We start from the raw sequence: 16,517 nt of genomic DNA, 5'->3' as shown, positions 1-16,517 counted from the left end.
TGCACTGTTATTCAGGTCACACCGAGCAGGGGAAGGGTTTGAATCTGGGATGGAGTTCCTGCGGGATTGGTGGAAAATGTTTATTTTTAAAGCCTCTCTGAAAGGACTGGGTTTGGGGCTGTTCACAGTGGTGCATCCTTGGAGCAGCAGTCCCCTCTCCTCTCCCTGTGTGACTTTGATTGCTCGTCTGCATAATCTTTTACCTTCAGGACTTTTAGTCATTCTTAAAAATCACAGCTCTTGATCTGAGCTTTAACTGTTTGGAATCTGAGGTGCTGCATCATCTAAGAGTTAAAAATCCGGTTTATTGAGCTAAAATACAGCTGCCTAGGGAGAATCTGGCTTGAGCCACATAAGCAAGTGAATGTAGCTTTAAGGCTGAGACACCTCCTTCAGTTATCCCGTTATGCCTGAGTATTGCAGCATATATACAAATGTGGTGTGCACTTTGGGGAATTCCACTAAAAACTGAGTGCACTGAGGACAGTTAACTCTTTCATCCAGCAGTAATTTTTTAAAAAATTGAAATTAGCATTTTTTCTTTATGTTCCCCACCTCAAAACTGCACTGAAAGCAAGAAAAGCCCCTTAAAACTCAGTACCTTATCACCAGATAAGTGAAAAATCTGTGTCATATATCTGAATTGTCACATGCATTTGTATAATGTGCTGTGGCAACCCATTTTTTTTTAATTTATAGTATGAAAATATACTTCTGTTTGTTTGCTACATAGTTCAAACATATTTCTTTGAAACACTGTGTGAATGCATACCTGCCACATTAATAATGCAGAATGTTGTAGATAATGATGGTTTATTGAAATTAGGCCAGTAGTGAATATACACGTGGAGATTTTGATACCTTGTTATGAAGCTCAAATGTCACAATCCTACCCAGGACTGCTTTTATAGCTGCATACAAATGACATCAGACAAGTGACATCAGGCAAAGCCAAACATCCATTAAGAAAAGGCTGCATTTTGCTGAACTCTGAGGGTGAAGTGTAACCTTCAGTTATTGGGGAAACCCTGGATGTTCAGAAATTATCATTATTGAACACCTGCTAGGTGACTAGAGGGGTTCTTGCTGCTGGGTGAGTCCTGCCCTCCCGAGGGGATTGGTGCTGGAGTTGCTGATGGAGCTGCTGCTCTCCCTGTCCTTGCAGAGAGCGTACTGTGGCCAGTGCAGTGAAAGGATATGGGGGCTCGGAAGGCAAGGCTACAAGTGTATCAACTGCAAGCTGTTGGTCCATAAACGTTGTCACATCCTTGTCCCACTGACCTGCAAAAGGCATATGGTGAGTTTGCAGCCTCTACAGAGCTGAGGGGGTTTGGTTCACCCTGGCCTGTGCTGGTAGGTGTGTGTCCTGGGTCATTAAATGCTGTAGGTTTATAACCCTTGGCAGGGTTTGGGTTTCAGTCTCTCAGATGTCTGTGGAGGACGAGCCTTTGGATTGAGAGCAGAGACAAAGTGAGGAAAGGAAACTCCCGATGCGACTCGAGTGTGCTCAAGCTTGACTTTGACTTCTCCATGAGACATTTGGTATTTTACAGACAGACAGAGTTGTCACTGACAATCTCAGCAGTTGCTCCTTGTAGCCTGTGGGAATGTTGAAAGAACCAAGGCACTGGTGTGGATTTTGCACTGCTGTTTGCAAAAGGGCTTGGTGCTTTCCTGTTCTTGCCCTCTCAGTTTCTCCAGTACTGTTCTCATGTATTCCAGTGGCAATGCTGGTGTCTTCCCTAGGCTTTAAACAGCTGTATCCCTGAATTTTAGCCCTTTCCCATACTCACCCCCAGTGTTTCACTGGTGGTTGTGTGGTTTTCTAACTGAAGACTTAAACCAGTATTTTTCTTTAGTGGTATTGCCTGTGACCTGCCTTGGCATTACTAATTCTTTGCCAATTAATTTATGCCTGTTGCTGCCCCTCCTGGAATAGTCCCACGTGTCTCATGAATGAGACCAGTGTCCACATGCAATGTAAAACTATCTGGTACTGTGATCTTTACCAATTTATGCAATGCCCTTGCATAATGAGTAACAATTCATGTTTTTATTAAGCAGGAAGGGAACATGCCAGTGCTCTAAATGCAGGCTGTAACATCATGCTCAAGTGTTTACTTTGTTGTAGTTCCATGTGAAGCAGACTCACAAGTCTGAAATAGAAAAAAAGTTTGAATTTGCAGTAAAATAGACCCCTCTTTCTTTTAGAAGGCAGCTAAACATCTACTGCAGTTGCAGAGAATGGCTGATGGAGCATTAGGTGTTTGGCAGGCTGGTGTTATCATGCATTACAAAATGGTAACATCCAGAGATGTTAAGATTCAGAAACACTTCCTACAAAGCCCAGTTTTCATCCTGGAAGGTGCAGGTGGGAGATTCTCCCAGAGCTGTAGCTGAAAGGCAAGACAGGGTCACCTGGCAGGGGCTGCATAACCAGTGTGCTTCTCCTTCCCATGTCCCTGTGCTCCCAAGGATTCGGTCATGCCTTCCCAGGAACCTCGGATAGGTGAGAAAAACGACGAAGTTGATCTCCCTTCAGAAGACACTGATGGAAGTGAGTACTTTGCTGCCCTGGGATCCCTCTTTCCCCATTTGGAGGCCCAGTTTTCACTCTTCCCAGTTACAAGAAGAAAGTGGAAACATTTGGTCCTGTAGTATTTAAAGCAAACTGAGCCTAAGCTACTAAATCATCTTTCTGTTTATCAGTCTGTAAGATTATTTCTAAAGAAGGCCTTTGTAACAAAACTACTTTGTTTTTTTTTCCAGTTCCCTACATTCCTTCAAACAGGAAACATGACACCATTAAAGATGACTCTGAGGTATGTTTTTAAAAGAGCTTTGTAATTCATATTTACATTCTCTTAATCATTCAACTTTTTATAAAATTATTTGTCCTGTTTTTTTTCTGCTACCTTTTGAAAAAGTCTGTTTGGTTTTTTTTCTGAATTTTTATTGAATTTTTTTCAGATTTCTTCTGTATTTAGCTTTTGTCACCCCACTCATGATCCAAGATACTTTTCTTTTTTTCTTCCTCCCTTTCATTTGTGCTGGAATAACAGTGATTTAGCAGCGGGTTTGACTTTATTGGTCCTTGCAACAAATGGTGGCTTTGACATTGCCTTGTGTGCTGGCCCTAATGGATGTGCACCCTTTGTCACCCTCAGGCTGTTGGTTCATCTGATAATACATTAACCATCCAGCCCCCTGAGAGGTTTCATATAAATAATACCCAATAATTTGTAGGCAGCTCCTGTGGAAATACAAGTAGAAAAACATACACTTGAACTCATTTTTTTTTCCAGCTCTTTTATAGAAGGTCTGACAATCTCTGCACATCAAGAATGTCTGAAAAATCCCAGTATGCTTCATTTCTAAAGGGCTTTAAGACATTTCTTTTAAAAGGGTCTGATATGCCCCTCTGAGCAAGGCTGCACCTTTTTCCTTTCCCTCCACTACAATGCCTGTCACTACCACTCCTTTCTCCCTTGAGTAGTTCTGCTCTTGGGTGACTGCTTTGTTTTCAGTCATGTGTCTTTAGATTTTATCTCAAATTCAGAGATGGAAGGGTATAAATTAACAACCCATCAGAGTGTTTTGACTGCTGGCTGCTGCTGTATTCAGGGTGTGTGCAGGTGTTGAGAGGTGCTGTTTGCTCACCTGCCCCGAGTTCTGCTGCTCTCCTTGTCCCACCTGGAGCTGCACTGAAATATCTCAGGTATCCTACAGAGAGGAACTGGCATTCTGGGAGCCTTGCCTAGAATCTTTAAGCTTAGAGCAATCTCTTCTAATAGCAGTCAATCCTAGATCAAGATCCTTTATATAAATACTTTCCATGGTTCCACAGAATGCTGATCTGTCTCCAAGTACAGTAGTGTGAGGTCAGATAAAAATAGGCCACCAAAGTGTGTCAAAGCCTTGGATAGATGGGTAAAACCAGAGATGTCCTGGGTACCTGCTGCATTTGGCTGGTTCAGCTGCTCCATCTTCAGTCCCACATTTTCATAACTAATTCCAGCAAGCAGTCAAGATGAGGAAATTTATCTTTTTTTTTAAACAATGAATTTAAAAATAATGTTCCCAAAAGTGTAATGTTTCCTGCAAATTCTCACACTCGAGAAATTGAGGTCTGCTTCTGTATGTTCCCAGGCACCTGTTAGGAATCTTCATTTTCATTAAAACTGTGTAGAATTGAACACAGAAGCTGAAACCAAGGCAGGTATATTCATTAGCAAATTAGTGTTCCCTTATCCATCTTACATTTGGATAACCTTTATTCATTTTACTGCAGTACCTGTCAGGATTGAAAGGTGCTCTTCACTTAGAACAAAGGAAAATTCCACAAGGCTTGAGGTTCAAGGATTTGAATCAAACCCCATTTCTCGAGGCATTGCCTTCTGCCTTCCAGGAGGGAATGTGAAAATGCTTCACTGGATGAACTAATGCCCTGAAAAAACAGTAACTGTTAGTAAGAGCAAAACCAACAGAAACCAAACACTTGTAAAAAAAAATGTTACAATCAGCATTCAGACCTGTGTCCAGGGCCAAGCAACCTCAGCAGATTCTGCCCCGTGCTGAAAGTTCTCTTTGCTTTAATAGTTACTTGCTATGGAAATGTTCTCTGTTTCCAGCATCTGTTTCTTTTTATGCAGGATATCAAACCAGTCATCGATGGAATGGATGGAATTAAGATTTCTCAGGGGCTTGGACTCCAGGACTTTGATTTAATCCGAGTTATCGGCCGTGGAAGTTACGCCAAAGTTCTGCTGGTTCGGTTAAAAAAGAACGATCAGATCTATGCCATGAAGGTGGTGAAAAAGGAGCTGGTCCATGACGATGAGGTAAAACTCTGGGGTCATTGCATTCTGTTACATGTTATAAAAACTTGGGATACTTTAACAGAAAACATTCAGCTGAGCAAGCAGCTCGTGGGTCAGGCTCCTCTGTCGTTGTTTTTCTGACTTTGGAACTCGTTTGTCATCAACTTGTCTGCATGAAGCCCCAGGAGGAAATCTGAGAGAAATGTCCCTTATTTTAATAACAATTATTAATAGCTTTAGTAGAAATTATGTATTAAATATTCCAACCTGGACATACTCATCTGTAGGTGATGAGATAAATGGGGAATTTGTGCACTGAATTTTGAAAGAAAACAAAGATGTTTTCCAAGGCAAAAGCATTGTCTGTGTGTCAGAAAAGGAGCTGGAAGTGTGTTCTTACAGGCCTGGTGGTGGAGCTTATGTGCAAGAGGCACAGTACTCTGGGATGTTTTTTCCATGAGTTCAGAAATGATGCTGCTGCCATTTGAGGTCTCTGGTTTTTCTGCTTGCCACAGAAATGCACTGCATTTCTCAATTCTTTTCAAAATTTTTTTAATACAAGATCTCAAATGCACAAGTTTGGGGGGAAAAAAAAATTCAAAAGGGGGAAGAAAAACCCCTCAACAACCCTTCATCTTTTTCCTGTAATACTCACACTTTTTTGAAAGTAGGATGCTGGGGGAAAAAAGCCCAGACCACTGTTTTAAGTACTATTTGTGTTGGTAGTTGCTCTGGCTGTCATGTTTGCCATTATTCCAGAGGCTGGGATCAGTTCTTCTAAAACCCTCTGGCTTGCTCTTTGTGCTGTTTCCCTTTCTGAACAAAACTTAGGCTGCTGTGTGGTTCCCTCACCCTTTCCTTTTGCCCTGTCTTTCCAAGAAGGCAGAAGCTGAAATGCTGTTCCCTGGCTTATGCAGCAGCTTCTGAGAACCAGAGGTAGATGAGAAAAGGCTTTCTTGAATAGTGGCTCTCATAATTACACAGAAGATTGAGCTAATTGGCTTTTCTTTTCTCTGAGATAGTCTGCATAATGAAATTCTGGGGGCTGATAGGAAATTCTCTGAATTCTGGGAGCGCATGAGATATTGCAAGTAATGGAAATTTCACCTTGTAAGTGTTTCATGGGGAAAGAAAATCAATTACATAGCAAGGATCAGCGTGTTTAAATTGGCTTGTGCTTTCCAGGGAATGGTTGATAGTGGAGAGAAGTGAGACAGAAGCAAATCAAATACCTGGGCCTCTGCTGTGAAATTTTCCTGTGCTGAATTTTGTTAACAGGGGTGCCCTAGTACAGTACTAATGCATGAGTACACAAGTGCACTGATTAATTCACTAACTGGGGTTAATTTAAAGAGAAGCTCATTCAGTAAACCCAAAAAGAAGTAGACATATTTATTGCCCTTGTTTGGATCCAGCTTTACCCTTCCAAGGGGTTCTATCTTCCTGAGTGTCTGAACACAAAACCCAACAGATTTATTTAGTTTGATAGTAACATTTCTTGGTTTCCTTTGAGACTTCAGTTTCTCTGTCCATCCCTGCCAGGAAGACCTGATTTCTCACTCTCTGTATTTGTCTCCACATTGGTTGGAGAGCTGGAAGTATCTGCTGCAAATGGAGGATTTTTAGAATAATTACATTTCTAGTGTATTGGCAGGGTGACACATGATCAGTGCATTGCAGGAGGAGTGAACTTCTACTGCTAAAACTGCCTGGAAGGTTTCAATTGTGTATAGTTACATGGAATAATGCTTAAATGCTTCGTTATCAGGCATCTGAGTTTGCAGCACATTCAGGCTTTGGTAGGTTTTTATGATGTGGTTTTGCACTGGGTATCCAGGACTTGCCCTGTTGAAGGATTAAAGGTATCTGTGATGCTTTTCATGATTTTGACTGGACCAACTAAGCAGGTTTTGGTAGTTTCATTGAATTAAATTTGAATTTCAGATGAGAAGATGAAGTTCAGTTTATGTGAACCTTTTAAAAACTGCAGATTCTCACTGCTTGTGTCACTGGCATGAGTTGCTTCAAGAACTTTGGGATCAGTTATCTAAGAACTGAATTTATGTCCCTGCAGCACAATGAGCAGTGTATCAAATACTGCAGATGTCTGATGTTTGTAAGGGCTTCAGTTCTGTGCAGAACTTTCTCAAATGGTTAAGAAACTTCTCCCTGTGTAACTGAATGCCAATGTTTAGGAACTTCCTCCAGGTTTTTAGGGGGTGTTGTCTCTCTGAAGAAGGTGTGACAGTGCTGGTGTGTGTGAGGCAGCACAGATGCTCAGTGTTGTTCTGGGAATACCCCCAGTGGTTATCCAGCAGGAGTTCTGATTGTTCAATTACTCTGTTTCAGGATATTGATTGGGTACAGACAGAGAAACATGTGTTTGAACAGGCATCCAGTAACCCCTTCCTAGTTGGTTTACACTCATGCTTTCAAACAACGAGTCGGTAAGAAAGCTCTGAAAATTCTTTTGTTTTGCACCCCGTGGTCGTTGTGCTGAACTGCTCCTCCCCCAGCAAAGCTCCTGCCATCCCCAGCCAGGGGTGTGGGGAGGAAGCACCAGCTGTGCCAGGGATCCACTGCTCAGCACAGCACAGGGGGGCAGCTCCAGGAGGGCAGGGCTGGGGCAGGGCTGGAGGGAGAGCAGGAGCAGGGGAAAAACAAGAGCTTCCCAAGGAACAGCTCCTGACACTCTGCTGAGGAGGGCCAGGGCAGTGCTCAGGAGTCTGCTGGAGAGTTCCCTTGGAATCCATTAATTGTGTTATATACTTTCAGATTGTTTCTTGTCATAGAGTATGTGAATGGGGGAGACCTCATGTTCCATATGCAACGGCAGAGGAAGCTTCCTGAAGAACATGCAAGGTACTTCCTGCCCCACACCAAGGGCTTGGCTTGGGGTGGTTGGATGTTTGTATACTTAACAAAGTGTATTCCATTAAAGAAAAAAAAAGAAGGCAAGTTTGATTCTTAAGTTTGGAACGTCCTGCCCTGGGAAAATATGTTAATTTTATTTTTTGAAGCGTTTTTTGAACTAGAGCAAGCAGTTAAGTAGTAGCAGTTATTCCTATTTACTCCTCTTAATTGCTTCATATTTAGGTAATGCCTCTTTGATCTGTTGATAGAAGGTGCAACTATTCTACTTAATGTGGTCTTATGTTGAATTAATATAGTGTTGGCAGGAGAAGATGAAAAATCCATTTTGCACTGCCCTGTGCTACACAAAGTCTCACTGTCACTCTTTGTAAGCTGAAAACACAGATCTTCCTTCTCATACTTGGAATTTTCAGCAAAAGATAAAAGATAAAGAGCAAATATTTTCTTACTTAGTAGAATAAAAAAAATAATTTCTCATATTTAATTTAAGGAATGGTCTTATAAGAGATCAGTGTTCTTGTGAATAAACATAGCTTGGTTTTGTTTTGCTGTTGAAAGATAAAAGTTGACTGTAAAGTGATGTTCTAAGAACAGACATTTAAATTGCACCAGCTGTTGTACCACCTTGATGCTAATATGGATTTTCTCCTTTTTAATTTCAGGTTTTATGCTGCTGAAATTTGTATAGCTCTAAACTTCCTCCACGAAAGAGGCATCATCTACAGAGATCTAAAACTGGACAATGTTCTCTTGGATGCAGAGGGTCACATCAAATTAACAGACTATGGCATGTGCAAGGTGGGCTTTTCCCTGTGTTTGTCTGTCACTCTGTCCCTCAGCTGCAGATCTCTCTGATGCTGCATCCAGTGATTTTAGAGAGCACTAAGAAAAATGTATCTTTATCTCCACTCTGGTGTTACTGAGCCCAGAACTTGGCTGTGGAATAGGAAGTTTACTCTGGAAAAAAAAATACTGTTGAGTAGAACCACATTTGGAACTGGATGTAAGAGAAGGGTTTTTCCCCAACATCCATTTGAAAAGGACTTCCACAATGTTCAATTGATTCTTTTTTTAAATGTATCTGTAAATAGTGAGCAAAATGTTGTTACATACGTGTTGTGACTCAGTTTTAATCAGCTGCTTTGCTCAGATAAGCTGTGGAGTCATAACCAGTTTTGATACTATGAGTATTTATTTTGTGCAAGGAGGCTCTTTAGACTCCCTTTTTAAATCTAATGAAGGGAAATTCCCAGAAAAGGAGATCAGCTTTTAATTTATGAAATGATTTCTGCACATAGGAAGGTTTGGGCCCTGGTGACACTACAAGCACTTTCTGTGGGACACCAAATTATATTGCACCAGAGATCCTCAGAGGAGAAGAATATGGTAAGTTCTGACTTCACAACTTATCATTACTCGAGCTGTGGCTTGTTTCAAATACAACCATTTTTAGATTTCTACATTTCTGTGCTATTATATATTGAGAAAATTGAATGCATATTGTACAGCTTAATTTTTTCCTGAAATGAGGGGTTTTTTTTTCTCTTGCAATCACTCACTTCAGCTTCTTTGTAAATCATACACCACCAGTGTGAACATAGCTTAAATCCCCTGGATTTCAGTGCAGCACCTCTGGGTTCCCCCACAGGTTACCTTTGTAATCCCAGCTCAGCAAACTCGAGCTCCCCCAGTGACAGTGACAGTGTGCATGGAGTGAAAGCACAGAGTGTAAACCCAGCCTTTAATCTTGGTTCTGGGAGCCTTAACACCCACTAATCTTGGTTCCTGGGAGCGTTCCCACCCCTGGAGAGCTGGCTCAGACTCTGTGTGTGTGTGTGCAGGGTTCAGTGTGTGTGTTTGTGCCCAGGGTTCAACGTGGACTGGTGGGCTCTGGGGTGCTGATGTTCGAGATGATGGGGTGTGTGTGTGCCCAGGGTTCAGCATGGACTGATGTCTGAGGTGATGGTGTGTTTGTGCCCAGGGTTCAGCATGGACTGGTGGGCTCTGGGGTGCTGGTTTGAGGTGATGGGGGGTGTGTTTGTGCCCAGGGTTCAGGGTGTGTGTTTGTGCCCAGGGTTCAGCGTGGACTGGTGGGCTCTGGGGTGCTGGTTTGAGGTGATGGGGTGTGTGTTTTGCCCAGGGTTCAGCGTGGACTGGTGGGCTCTGGGGTGCTGGTTTGAGGTGATGGGGTGTGTTTGTGCCCAGGGTTCAGCGTGGACTGGTGGGCTCTGGGGTGCTGGTTTGAGGTGATGGGGGGTGTTTGTGCCCAGGGTTCAGGGTGTGTGTTTGTGCCCAGGGTTCAGCGTGGACTGGTGGGCTCTGGGCGTGCTGATGTTCGAGATGATGGCGGGACGGTCCCCGTTCGACATCATCACTGACAATCCTGACATGAACACTGAAGATTACCTCTTCCAAGGTACAGCCCCTCGGGGGCTAGGGGGGTTCTTCTGGGGGGAGGGAGGAGGAAAATGGCACTTTGAATGGGCAGGAGGCTTTCCCATGCCACTGTTATCCCACATTGCTCCACTGGGGAGTTGGGAAGCTGCCCACTGCTTAACAGGCAAAACCTCCTTTACACCACTTACTGCAGTTCTGTAACACAGTCTGGCATGATGTTTAATTCATATTAAATTAACTGCTGTTTAAAAACACCCTTTCCTATATACTGAGGACACTGTAAGTTTTATTTCCTGTTTACACACAGTAGCAAAAGATAATGAAGTTAACATGTCTCTTAGGAAATCTTCAAATGTCAGTATAACAGGGCCTTGAATTACTGTAGCTCTTTTTGTTTGCATTGTTTGAAATAATTACTTTGCCTTCCCGTTTTCCAACTGGTACCACATTGAAATAATAACAGTGTTTGTATTGAAATCGTGGTCAGTGTCAGAGACCAAAAAACAATATTGCTGTTTTTTAACCTGCAACAGTTATTCTTGAGAAGCCAATCCGGATTCCAAGGTTTCTTTCTGTCAAGGCTTCCCATGTGTTAAAAGGATTTTTAAACAAGGTAAATAACATTCTCTTATTTTTAGCATGTGAGAGCTGGAAGTCAGAGCTTCCTGTTGAAAGCGATACAGTTAAGAAGTTAATCTGCTTACCATTAAGAAAATCTGTAAAACCTTGGTATCCTCCATGTTAAAAACCCCATTTCTTACTTGCAAATTTACTGAGGGAATTCCACAGCACGGACTTGATTTAAAAGCCTGCACTTAGTTGGGAAAAAGATAACTGTAGGTTTGCTTATAAACTCTTTTCTGTAATACTTATTGCTCATTTAATTAAGCTGCTTGAAATCTGTAGGACTATTATCATTAATGGAGAAAAGGACAGGAATTAAGCATTACTGAATAAATCTCTTTTATATTTTGAGAATTTGTAAAGTATCATTTAAAAATTAATTTTCCAAGAAACTTTTATTAAAAAAAAAAAAAAAAAGAATGAGAATCCCTTGCTGGCTGTGCTATATTCATCCCAGTTTGCACAGTCATGGGAATGCTGGAGTTGTGCACGTGGGCTCTTGGGAAGGGTGGACTGCAGTGGCTTGCAGTGTGTAACAGGAGTGTGTCCCACAGGATCCCAAAGAAAGGCTTGGCTGTCAGCCCCAGACAGGATTTGCTGATATCAAGTCCCACACGTTTTTCCGCAGCATCGACTGGGATCTGGTAAAAACCACTGCCTGTGTTTTGGGCTCTTCCAGGGGAAGAGATTCTTGCCCTTATTCCCTGTGTGTGTGTGAACAACCCCACTGCCACGGGGGAATGGAATCAAAAGTGTAAAAGAGGCTCTGCTTTCCCTGGGTGGTGCAGAGCCAAGCTTTCCTTCACCACCACCGTGGAAACAGCTTCATTCCACCACCAAAAATCTGCCTGTGCTTCCCAGCTCTCAGAAGGGTTACAACTTGCAGGGGTATCATTTCTGAAATACGAGTTTTAGGCGAAACATGAAAGCATTGGTGGAACCAGTTATTCCCTGGTGTTTGTCATCTGCCTGTAGTACATTAAAATAAAAAGGCTAAGTTTGCCAATTCCATAACTCCTGCAGTCAGTGGGTTTCTCAGGGTTTAGTGACCTGAGCAGGTGTGAGCAGCACCAGCCCCTGTGTTCAGGATGTGGCCTGTGAGCAGTGGGGTTGGTTAGGAAGGGTCTCTCTTGCTCTCAGGTTTTCTCTGGTAGTGCTGGTGTGAGGGAGGTGCTTGGATCCTGGTGGAGCAGATGACTTGCATTTCAGTGGGTTTGCAAGCATAAAATTGTATTGAAATTGTTTTTTTTTTAATCTGCTGCTACTTGGTAATTGTGTTCCTTCTGTCTTCAGCATGGAAAGCATCCCAGAAGTGACATCCTAATGTTTGTTGGCACTTGAGCAATAAAACTGCTCGGTCAGGAGCACTTCCCTGTCAGCATTACATTTTTAATACCTAGCTAACAGATGAAAAGGAGGGATGTAGTATTTCCACAGTCCTGGGGAGCACAGGAAGAGGCAGCAGTGCTGCAAGGACATAAAAGGTTCAGAGGAGAAAAAGCTGCACAGCTTCATCTCCCTTTGAAGCTGCTGCTCTGAACTTGGCTGCAGCTCTGCAGAGAACACACTGACTGCAGGAAGGGCTGAAAACCCCTGGTGTTTGCAGAACTGTTCCTGCAGGGAGGGCTGGCTGTGATTTTGTCAGCCATCCCTTGCTTTGTGTTCCCTCCAGAAGCCCAGTGTGATTTTTTTGGTTGGTACCTCGTGGTACACCACGTACTGCAGCTTCTGTTCTGCTTTGCAGGGTTTTGAGGGAAATAGAGAAGATTGTTGCATTTGTATTTCTGTTATTGGTGTAAGAAATTCTTAAATGCAGTTGGTACTTCTTGGTGACCATTTATGCTGATTGAATTTTTATATTTTCTAAGCTGTTTTTAATCTGGAAGCTTTCATATTAAATACCTATTTTTTAAAAAAAACTGGGAAGATTGAGGTGATCTGTTTTGTGATATGATTAGGAGAGTGCTGCTCGGGAGGATCAACATGTCAGATAAATTTAAAGCTAAACTTCCAAGTAAGTGTTGGGAAATACATTCAGGAGAAAATTAAAAAATATTTGGAAAGCTTTGTCAGTTATTAGAATCTTGTACTCACCCCCTCCATTTCAAAGAAAAAAATTTGACTTAAAAGCTTTTCCAACTCTTTTCAAGTTGAGACAGAAGGAAAGGAGTCTAATGCTGACTGAAAACTCCTTCTGTGGAGCTTGAGCTACATGGAAAAATAAATACAGGGAAAGGGAACACACAGAGCAGGAACATTTTTGGTGGTTTAGTCAGCAGAGCTGTGTGTGGAGCTCAGGCTCCTCACTCTGCTCTCTGTGCTCAGGGTGGCTCAGGGCTGCTGAGTGCACTCCTGAGTGCAGCCCCCAGCTCAGGAGAGAACTGAGATGTTGGGTTCTTTGGGGTTTCTGTTTCCAACGCAGAGCCCGGGTTGTGTTGGGGTGTGTTAATGTGTTACCTGGCCTGTTCCTCACGTTCCCTGGGCACTCTGACACCGCTCTCCAGTAGCACTTAATGCAGTTGGGTTTGTTCTTGGGGGATTCTGTGGCTGTTCCATACCCTGACTGTTCCTTTCCCACGGCACGTTTGGCAGCTGGAGAAGAAGCAGACGAGCCCCCCGTTCCAGCCGCAGATCACGGACGATTACGGGCTGGACAACTTCGACACGCAGTTCACCAGCGAGCCCGTGCAGCTCACCCCGGACGATGAGTACGTGCTGCTCCCCCCTGCACAGCCACCAGCTGGCACAGAACCTGGGGAAATGGCTGCAGGGGCTGTGCTGGGCACTGGGGCACAGCTGGGTTCCAGTGCATTGCACTGTCTGTACCCTCCCTATCTGTCATAACTCACACGCTGTTCCCGTGAACTAAACCGCTGCTTCCCTTTGTTTTTCAGAGATATCATAAAGCGAATAGATCAGTCAGAGTTTGAAGGATTTGAATATATTAATCCGTTGTTGCTGTCAACAGAAGAAACAGTATGAAGGGATGAGCTGGTTGGGGACAGTGTGACTGCCATTAATTTATCCTTAACTCCAGTATATGCATGCGAGGCTGGGACTGCTCACTCGGGATGGAGACCAATGATCTAAAAACAAATTTGCTGCTGAGAATCAAAGAAGAGAGAACGGTTTTGGTGGGTGTCCTCTGCCACTTAGTGATTCTTGAGCTCTGGGCACTGACACGACTGGCTTCATTAATGAAGGAATTTGCATTTTGTGCCTGTTTCATGAAGGATTCAAACGTTCATTGCATCCCTGCAAAAGGAGATCATGAGAAACTCTGAGATCCACACACCTTCTACAAACATTCGATGCAATGAGCTCCCAGTTGAAGAGTATTCCAGTGTAACATCCTGAAGAATAAAATATATTACGGTGGTGTTGAAGCTTATTTTTGATGCCTTTTTTCACAAGTGGTACCTGTCTAAAACGTCTCAGATATATTTAAAAGGAGTTGTGTTTTATTAGCAATCAAACCATAAATTTGGGTACAGGATTTAAGTGCCTAAATGGATAAACTGCATTGAAGGATTATTGCATATTTGGAACGTTCTTACACCTGGTAAGTTCTGCTTGTTAATATTAAGTAACCATTTCCATCTGAAACTTACAGTTCACAGCTGCAGCCTGGGGTTTAGTTGCATTTTTACAGAATTTGGAATGCAGAGTGACTCCGTGAGATTAATTCCAAATTAGAATTTACAGTATCGGTTTCAAAATCTGTTGTCTTAAAACTCCAAATTTACCAAAATGTAGAGATTGAAGAGAACTAAATTTGCACACAAAGGATTTCTAAACATACTTAAGCAGTGCCTACACCTACAATGATCTTGTGTTGTATATTAGATTTTTGAAAAGTATTTTTATCAACAATACAAATATTCAGAAGTAGAGCAAAAGCATAATAAAGCATAGCCTTAAAGTTTAAGTAGTAAATCTAGAATAACCATAAGATAAAATCCATTTTCCTGATAAAGCACACCTCCTACTCCTATAAACTGTCTGCTTTCCTCAGTGTCCATTAATAACTAACCATTCTGCATCAGGGAATGGGATGGTTCCAGAAGTGAATTTGCATCAGAGTAGGAAATTCCTTTACTGGAAGAAAAACAAACGCCTAAGAAATTGGAAAAAGCAAAAGACAACTATCCAGTCCCCTCTGGTGGAGAGGGGGGTGTCAGGGCAAAGGGCTGAGCTCGGGGAGGCTCCTGGGGAGGGTCCGAGTGTCCGAGGGGAGCCCCCGGGGCCGGGCTGTCCTCTGGGGTCACTCTGGGGGCTGGAGAGCCAGGAGGAAAAACAGCTCTGGGGGCAGGAAAGCCAGGGAGAAACCCTGTAAACCCTGTGCCGTGGCACCTCCCTGAGGGGGTGGCAAAGGCAGGACAAATTGGGACACTTTCACTTTCTTTCCATGAACCTCTGGTTTTCTCAGGGTACAGCATTGCATTAGGTGCTGAACATGACATCTTTGGGATTCACATCCAAGTCATGAGGTGCTAGGACCAGACTGCCAAAACATTGTTTGAAGTAATTAATCACTGATTAACAATCTGTTTTGTATCCCCTCATTAGCCACAATTATGCAGACCTGTGGTTGCTGAGTTCTAGGAATCCCATTCAGGTTTCAGTTGTGGGTTTCTCTGTTGGACTGTAGCTTTTCATATTAAGCAAGATGCGTTTTAATCAGCACTAAATAATTTAACTAGTAAGAAATATTTGCCTCAAATGCCTGGACTTTAGATACTTTATTATCTACTAAAGGCAACATTACCTTTTAAATGTAATCTGACATTTTTTTTAATTACTCCCTTTTCCCCTTCTCCCTCTTTTATTTTATTTACCCTGAATAACTTTTCTTTCAGTGTTTTCAACTCCCCTGGTACTAAAGGTGATCAGGAGTGATCAGAGTGACTGCAGGCAGCTCATGAGTGCAAATGGGGCAGGTTAAGCTGCCCTTTGACATGCCAGGGCATGGAACTTGAAACTGGAAATCTTAAGAAATGTGGGTTGGGGCTTTTTTTAACCTTTTTTTCTAGGTTTCAGAACATTTTGGGAGGGAGGGAAGGAAGAACAGGAAGACACATTTTGCTAAACAAACATTGTAAAGACTACTTGATTTTTATTTAAGAATTTACAGGCATTTACAATGTTGCTGTGTTGCCAAATAGTTTGCTGGGTACAAGTTTGGTTGCTCATGTGCAAGTGTTTGAATAATGTTCTGTTCATGATGAAGGGGAAATTTTTTATATAAAGTACTTGTTTTATAAATAAAAGAAAATGAAGGATGTAATTAAATGTGTGGTTTGGAAAAAAAAATCCTAATATATTACAAATGGATCTGGTAATGATATATAGTTGTCTTATTTGAAATAGTAAATGAAATTCTAGCTAATTTAATGATTGTAAAACAGTAAATATGTTCTTGTAGTTTTGTATAATTAATTAGTTGGGATCTTTGCTGACCAGTTTTAATTGTGCAGAAGATGGTATACTAATCCATAACAGCTGAGATCATTTATATTCTTGCACATCTATTAAAGACTTTAATGAAAAAGTGAACAGACTGTTATTATTTATCAGTAAACTGGGCTGTGTCCAACGTCTGAAGGAGCCCCCCCTGTGAATGGAATCCAGGGAGCCTCCCTGTGTGTTTCCCCTGGATCCTGTGTCTGTACCTGGATCCCAGCTGGGGCAGTGACCTGGGCAGGGTGTTGGTCCTGGACTCCCACCAGCCCTCAGGGCAGGGGGGCCTGTCCCAGCCTTGCAGAGCATTCCCTGCCCCTGGGCAGCAGTCCCAGACCAGCA

At 42.6% G+C, this 16,517-nt stretch overlaps 1 protein-coding gene across 3 annotated transcripts in view; it reads left to right on the top strand.

Annotated features, from left to right (window-relative positions):
• The window catches only part of PRKCZ (protein kinase C zeta), a 33,364-nt gene extending 19,258 nt beyond the window's left edge, over positions 1–14,106 (top strand). For all 3 annotated transcript variants that reach the window (XM_018079496.2, XM_018079498.2, XM_018079497.2), the window contains 13 exons: positions 1,166–1,297; positions 2,476–2,557; positions 2,770–2,822; positions 4,653–4,841; positions 7,170–7,267; positions 7,596–7,682; positions 8,357–8,492; positions 8,993–9,080; positions 9,991–10,110; positions 10,625–10,704; positions 11,270–11,359; positions 13,308–13,423; positions 13,610–14,106. In XM_018079496.2, the coding sequence (XP_017934985.1) occupies positions 1,166–1,297; positions 2,476–2,557; positions 2,770–2,822; positions 4,653–4,841; positions 7,170–7,267; positions 7,596–7,682; positions 8,357–8,492; positions 8,993–9,080; positions 9,991–10,110; positions 10,625–10,704; positions 11,270–11,359; positions 13,308–13,423; positions 13,610–13,697 (1,359 nt within the window). In that variant the 3' untranslated portion in view covers positions 13,698–14,106. The remainder of the gene's footprint in view (positions 1–1,165; positions 1,298–2,475; positions 2,558–2,769; positions 2,823–4,652; positions 4,842–7,169; positions 7,268–7,595; positions 7,683–8,356; positions 8,493–8,992; positions 9,081–9,990; positions 10,111–10,624; positions 10,705–11,269; positions 11,360–13,307; positions 13,424–13,609) is intronic.
• The last annotated feature ends 2,411 nt before the right edge of the window (positions 14,107–16,517 follow it).

This window comes from Manacus vitellinus, unplaced genomic scaffold, assembly GCF_001715985.3.
Source record: "Manacus vitellinus isolate BGI_N305 unplaced genomic scaffold, ASM171598v3 scaffold_46_pilon, whole genome shotgun sequence".
In the NCBI taxonomy this organism is placed as follows: Eukaryota; Metazoa; Chordata; class Aves; order Passeriformes; family Pipridae; genus Manacus; species Manacus vitellinus.
Note: the sequence above shows the minus strand (reverse complement) of the source record. Positions and strands in the feature narration are given on the sequence as shown.